Raw genomic sequence first — 7,163 nt, forward strand, 5'->3', positions numbered from 1 at the left:
TCAAGTACAAGATCTGAGTACTTCTACTTTTACTCAAGTACAAGATCTGAGTACTTCTGCTATTACTCAAGTACAAGATCTGAGTACTTCTACTTTTACTCTCAACTACAAGATCTGAGTACTTCTACTTTTACTCAAGTACAAGACCTGAGTACTTCTACTTTTACTCAAGTACAAGATCTGAGTACTTCTACTTTTACTCTCAACTACAAGATCTGAGTACTTCTACTTTTACTCAAGTACAAGATCTGAGTACTTCTACTTTTACTCAAGTACAAGATCTGAGTACTTCTACTTTTAGAAGGTTAAGCCAAATGTGCATAATCTAAAAAAGAAAGAATCTAAATAAATACAATACTTAACGAGTATAATCACAGGGTGTTTCAGTATGAATCAATATGAACCTGAACACCAGGTGACTGCTTTCAACACACATGTACCCAAACACAACAGCACTTCACTGTGCAGTAGAAATCTGTGGAGCAACTGAAGCGAGTCGCAGCTCAGTCCAGGTGTTTTATCAGTGAAAAAGCACCTGAAGCTTTTGTACGTTTTTGCATATTTTCAGTTTTTGTTTGTCTGGGATTAGCCGTCCCTGACTGGATTAGCCGGATCGTACCCAGGAAGCGGAACATGCTCATGTGCAGCGCGGACTTGGCGGCCGGGTTGAGCAGGAAGCAGTCTCTGTTGGCGCCCGACTCGTCGCGGCCGTTGGGAGTGACGATGAGGAGCGGCGTCAGAGCGTTCTGCAGCTCCTCACACATCTCAGCGATCGACTCACTGTAACCCCCCCCACAGTCGTCCACAGACTCACCTGAGAGAGACAAGAGCACCAGGTCAGAAACACTTGAACTGAACACAGAAATATTGGTCTGACATATTAGATGAAATGGGGAAGATATTTCAGACATTTAGATACGGACCCGCTGTCTTTGATTTTAGGTCTACCAGTCAAATCACACATACTGCTGCGAACAGAACATTATATAATGTCCTTACTTTTGCCGCTCGGAAAAATATTTGATTACAGTGGACTAAGGATCAGGTCCCATCCCATTATACTTTATATTTGAGTCAGTTCCCCCGGAATATCTCACAAATGTTTTCTACATGCCAAATCTGACCAGTTCTATACAATCTGGCAGCGTTACTTACATTTCCTTGAACCTGAATTGTCGGCTGTTATAATTAAAGGAACCTCATGAATCTCCTGTCGTCATACATTCATCAACAAAAGGTAAGCACTACTATGTTTCTTTTAGGTGCAATGCCTTGTTGACATGCTGCTGTGAGCAAACAACAACAAGTACATTTGATCTTTAAACACCTACCCACAAACTTGACCTTCCACACCCTGTGAGGCAGCAGCAGGCTGTCGGGACTGAAGGAACTCATCTTAGAACACATCTGACCAAACACTGACTTAGTGCCATCAGGACCAGCAAGACCTCCTTTACTGCGGGAGCGCTTCACCTGCAGGGGGGGGGGGGGGGGGGAGGAGAGAGGAGGAGGGAGGGGGGGAGGAGAGAGGAGGAGGGAGAGGAGGAGGAGAAAAAAAAGAGAGGAGGAGGAGAAAAAAAGAGAGGTCATGGTTTACTTTGTTTCTGTTCTGTGGTTAATCACTTCCTGTTATATATAAACAAACTAGTGATGAGCATGAAGTCCTGGATATGACAGCTCTGAGACATGGAAACAACCGAAGCAAGAAGGGGGGGGGGAGTAAAAACCACACACACACACACACACACACACACACACACACACACACACACACACACACACACACACACACACACACACACACACACACACACACACACACACACACACACACACACACACACACACACACACACACACACACACACACACACACACACACACACACACACACACACAACACACACACACACACACACACACACACACACACACACACACACACACACACAGAGAGAGAGAGAGAAAATCCCCTTATGAAAGAATCACATGTAACGCCTGTCTGGAACACAGGGAGGGAGGGTGAGGGCTACAGTAAGGCCCCGGCCCTGTCTCAGGTCGACTATTTTCATTTCCTCGCTCCTCGGTCTCACCGGAAGTTGATTTGTCTGCGCCATCTTCAGTACCGTCCCATGGCTCTTATTTCTGCCTGAGGACCGAGGATTGAGGAGCGATAATCGAGGAACGATAATCGAGGAAACACCAGTCCATCCTCCGATGAAATCTTCAGATACTCGCCCCGCCCCCTTACTGTGTATTGCTCACTGATTGGACGATGCAGTGCATGCACTGATCTCATGCTTCTTGTTCGTGACATGAGCAGTACCCCAGCGGAGTGAAGAAAATAAATGAAACTCACGAGAGTCACTCCTCAGTTTAAACTGTGTTTTGTTTCAATTCATGTATCATTTAGATACAAATATGTGATATATCTGAACAACAAAGTCGACAAAAATCATTTTATTCATTTATTGGAAACATTTTCATGATCGCTTTTTTCGTTTTATATTTTCATTTACTGTCATTTCCATTCAGTCAGTCATTAAGTGCTATTAAAATGTTAATGTGCTACATATCCACACAAACAAACAAAGTGTGCAATCCAATGAATGTTAATCTAACTGGGTTTTGACAGATAATATATATCTTTTTCTTCTCTCAATTATTTTATTTCTATTGTGCACTCTAATCAATATTAATCAAACTATTGTTCGTTTATACATTTTAAGAATGGCGTTTATCTTTTTTGAGAATGAGTTCTTATTTGATTTTATTTATTGGAATCTACAACAGATGATACAAATGTTTGTGTCAGTAAATGTGTGGCAGGGGTGTTTGTGAAAATAACGGGGACAGAGCTGCTGTCAGACGAACAGCTGTGCGGCGTCATCACAAACGGACGGACGTCATCACGTGACGCTTCGGAGGAAAGGACGTCCCATTGCTCTTAAAACTCATTTCCCTGCTTCTCGTGGTTTCCTTGCGTCCCTCCATGAAGGAGGGACTAAACACAGGGAAACGACGCAAGTGAGGGAAGCAAGGATTTAATTTAACCGACCTGAGACGGGGCCGAGGACGCATACGGCTAAACGCATAGGATTAACGCAAACGCAAAAATGTTTCCGTCCACACGCAATATTCACCGGACAGTGTCTGTCCCATCCTGTCCACACGAGACAGCTCCGTTTAGCTCCAACCGCTGGAGAAGCTGCAGTACATATGCAGGAGCCTGTAGGTGGCGCTGTAACTTCCTCCACAAAAGCAGCGAAGAAGCATGGTTGTCATGGTTGCCCTTCTGTTTATTCTCCGCGGTGGGGGCCGAGGGAACCGGGCAGAGTTTTTCGCCAGTCAACGTGTATTAAAGTTTAAATCTTCCGGACAAAATTATAAAAGTGCCGGTCAAAGGTCTTCTTTGTTATTTATTGAGCTTTAAAACAAATGAATAACGAATCTATATAATATAATAATATAAAACATGGAGCCTCTCTTTTTCCTCCCTCTCTTCGGACAGCGTCAGTGTCTGTCTCATGCAGCAGCTGATCCAGTAATGAGTGACCCGACAGTAAAAAATAAACATATTTATAACTGGTTTAGGTAGTTTGAGAGGTAATTAAAATAGCTAAGGGAGATGATCTGACTTGAAGTGTGTGTTTTGCTCCGTTCGGAAGGAGCTGCAGGTGAGCAGAGCTGCGTGTCCACCAGCGTCTTGCGATCTTGTTATAATAACAAGTGCACGTTACTCATGCAATATGGTTGAGACCATTCGGGCTTATTCTAGAGGGGTGCAAGGAATAGTCCAAGTAGTGGGGGAGTTTTATACAATATGTTTAAAACATAAAAATAAAAAGGTTTAAAAAAGTTATTGCTAATGTTTTAAGGAGGTGACGCTACTCAGCCAATCAAATCGGTGCAGTCAGCACAATAGATTCAAACACACACAGAGACACGACAAGAGGAGAGAAACAGTCAGAGTAATTTCAAATGGCGGAAGGTAGACAGCGAAAACAGAGCATTTAATTACATTTTCTCTTATTGGACCTCTTTGAAATGCAATTGAATACCCCTGCATTATAGCAACAACAACAATAATAATAATAACAGCAATAATAATTGGGAGGGGGGGCGCGGCTGTTCTTATGTTCTCTGAGGGGAGGCTGACCTTCCCACACTTTGAAAACCCCTGGTCTATATGACACTAAACAGTAACGCAAACAACTGTGTTCGTCCTCGTGGGGCCGGGGCCTAAGTGTGAGCAGGAGACTTGGAGAAGGATAAAAGTGATTATAAGTGGTGTGTGTGTGTGTGTGTGTGTGTGTGTGTGTGTGTGTGTGTGTGTGTGTGTGTGTGTGTGTGTGTGTGTGTGTGTGTGTGTGTGTGTGTGTGTGTGTGTGAGTGAGTGTGAGTGTGTGAGTGAGTGTGAGTGAGAGTGTGTGTGTGTGTGTGTGTGTGTGTTATTTCTCACCTGTATCCTGTTGAGCTCCACCACAGGGCCGTGCTGCCGGTCCCTCACCATCGTGGCCTGAACCACCTTCCTGAACGCTGCTTCCTGTTCACGGAGACAAAAAGGTTTCATCAGTCCCCAAAAATACTATTATACTAAAATACTGGTAAAAGTTGGGTTTTCAAAATTAAGTAGAAAAGCATTCGCACCAAAATTAAGTAATTTAATATACATTATATTGAAAGGGGCCATTACGCATAACCAGTACTTTTACTTTGGGTACTTTGGGGGGAAGTGTGTGGGAGAGAAACTCCCTCTGTAGGGAACACAGGGATTGTAGCCTTTGCAGACCATTAACATGCACAACAACCTCTAGAACACACTACAGGAAAGGGAACACCCGAAAAAACATACAAGGGCATCTTTCAATTAAATCTGACAATGCACATCTGCTTTTTGTGTGTTTAGCATAAAAGACTAAAACAGCATGTTGTGGGTGTAGAATAACACTGACGGATCCGTTCATCTCACCTTGCCCTGGGAGATGAGGATTCCCCTCAGCGTGTCGAAGCCCACCGAGGGTCCGTGTCCCGTCTGGCCCAGCCGGCCCTCCAGGTCGAACATGGGGATGCAGGGGCAGAAGAGCTCTGAGATGTGATGAAGGAGCAGCAGCCGGTTCCTCAGTGCCATGATGGGGATCTCCTGCAGGTGGTTGTACTCCATGGGAACCTTTAACAAACACAAACACACATGATAGGCATTTTAGAGTCACTTTGTTTTAATGATGCAAAGCTTTACTGCCATCTACTGGACATGTGGAGAGTGATGGAATTTCCATCAGCTTTGTCAAAAAAAAACAGTTAACAGTCATCAAAACATGTGGCCCTAAGAAGTTAGGGCCACAAAAATAATATTTTAAATGGGATTTTTTTTTTTTTATCTAACTTTGTTGGTATATTTGTCCTGAGATGTTTTGTATTCTCTACCTGCACTTTATTTCCTGCTTCTTCACACACATGCTCTGTGCAGTACAGGTTAGCTTCTGATTGTTAGCGATGCTAATGTAAACATGCACCGACCATATTACGCCCAAACCAGTCGGGCATTGTTTCTGATAGGGCCGTGGGTGTAAAGCCAGCCTATATTTCAGATATTACGTCATATCGGACGCAAATCTAGAGATCGGCTCCGTTGTAGCCCCGTTTTTAGAGATTTGGGTACGGAGGAAAGAGAGAGGGTTTTATTTTCTGACACTTTGTGAGTTCCCTGGAACACCGGGGACACATCTTTATTTATAAAGGACATACAAAAAGTGCATTTTGCATGATAGGTCCCCTTTAAGTCAGAATCCGATATTCATATCGTTCTTTCCTTTTCAGATTTTTTTTGGGGGAATCTCAGATATGTGCAATCTTTTTTTTTTTTTATATATATATATATATATAGATTTGTCTTAGAAGTCCTACATTGAATAACATTTTAAATAAAATAAAAAACTTTTCAGAATTTCATTTCTTTATGAATGTTTTCTTTGGAATCCTACCCCAATTTGAGATAAATAAAATCACATCTAATCTCCCTTATGTGATTTCTTTGTGTTCTTATTTGTCTTTTTTTTTGTCTATGCATAAGTCTGTCTGCTTTTCTGCGAGTGTTGTTCCTATGTTTATTAACCTGCAAAGAAAGGAAAATAAAAAGATAATTACATTAACAACAAAAATCATATCTAATCTAATTTGTGACTATAAAGAATGAAAGCTTGATCTCAGCACCTGTGCGGGCAGTTTCCCGGCGTTGGTGGGCTTTGCTGGTGGACCAGGCGAGCGTGTGGGCGGAGCCACAGGCCACTCGGTTGATCTTCTTCCCCTGCAGCGCCGCCACCAGCCGAGGCCTCTGGATGGCGTTCGTGGTTCCGTCTCCAAGCTGGCCCTCGTCGTTATCGCCCCACGTGTACACTTCTCCTGAGCCAAACCCAAAAAACAACAATCTGAGAATCTGCGGTCCAACACGGCTTAGCTGCTCTGTTAGCAGACCAACTGTTAACATGGCAGAATGTAGGGGACTACTTTAGTTGTTGTTGTTATTGTTTGTTGTGTTCTTGTAATTCTCTTTGTACATACAATCAGTACAGACCACCCTCTTATTTGTATGCATATATATTTTGCTTTCCATCTCTAATGACAAACACTGGTTATGCATTGTCGAAACGCAATAAACAGATTTTTGATATAATAGAGCAATAAAGATATCTGAGAATTGTATCAGAGGTATACAAAGTAAAATATAACATAAAACATGGGCAAGAGAGAACTTGTACAGTTAAAGGATCTGAAATTCACCGGCAAATACATTAAGGGTAAAAATATATGAAGAAAAAGGAAGAGGATGAATGAGAGAGGTGGATCGCTACCACTCCTCCGTGCAGCAGACGCAGTGCAGCGACCCCGTGGCGATGGCGATCACTTTCTTTCCCTGAAGACCCTGAACCTGTCGGGGCCGTCGCACGTGATCATCAGAGCCGTGCCCGAGGCGGTGGTAGTCCCCCTTCCCCCTGAGAACGACATCATGCAAACATTTAGAACAGACTCATGTCATCACAAATAGGGTTGTGAACCAAACCTCGTTTCAGAGTCGGTACCAAATCCATTTCCCAAAACCGGGTGCTCAAAGAAAATGGATTTTGGTTCTGCTTATCGGTTCTTCTCCCAGACTCTCTACACCC

At 43.2% G+C, this 7,163-nt stretch overlaps 1 protein-coding gene across 1 annotated transcript in view; it reads right to left on the minus strand.

Annotated features, from left to right (window-relative positions):
* herc2 (HECT and RLD domain containing E3 ubiquitin protein ligase 2) overlaps nucleotides 1-7,163 on the minus strand; it is a 92,402-nt gene that overhangs the window by 8,682 nt on the left and 76,557 nt on the right. Inside the window, 7 exon segments of the mRNA XM_079684224.1 lie at nucleotides 620-814; nucleotides 1,332-1,473; nucleotides 4,463-4,546; nucleotides 4,973-5,170; nucleotides 6,214-6,246; nucleotides 6,248-6,428; nucleotides 6,855-6,992. Of these exon segments, the coding sequence (XP_079540350.1) occupies nucleotides 620-814; nucleotides 1,332-1,473; nucleotides 4,463-4,546; nucleotides 4,973-5,170; nucleotides 6,214-6,246; nucleotides 6,248-6,428; nucleotides 6,855-6,992 (971 nt within the window).

This window comes from Notothenia rossii (genome assembly GCF_949606895.1).
Source record: "Notothenia rossii genome assembly, chromosome: 1".
Classification (NCBI taxonomy): Eukaryota; Metazoa; Chordata; class Actinopteri; order Perciformes; family Nototheniidae; genus Notothenia; species Notothenia rossii.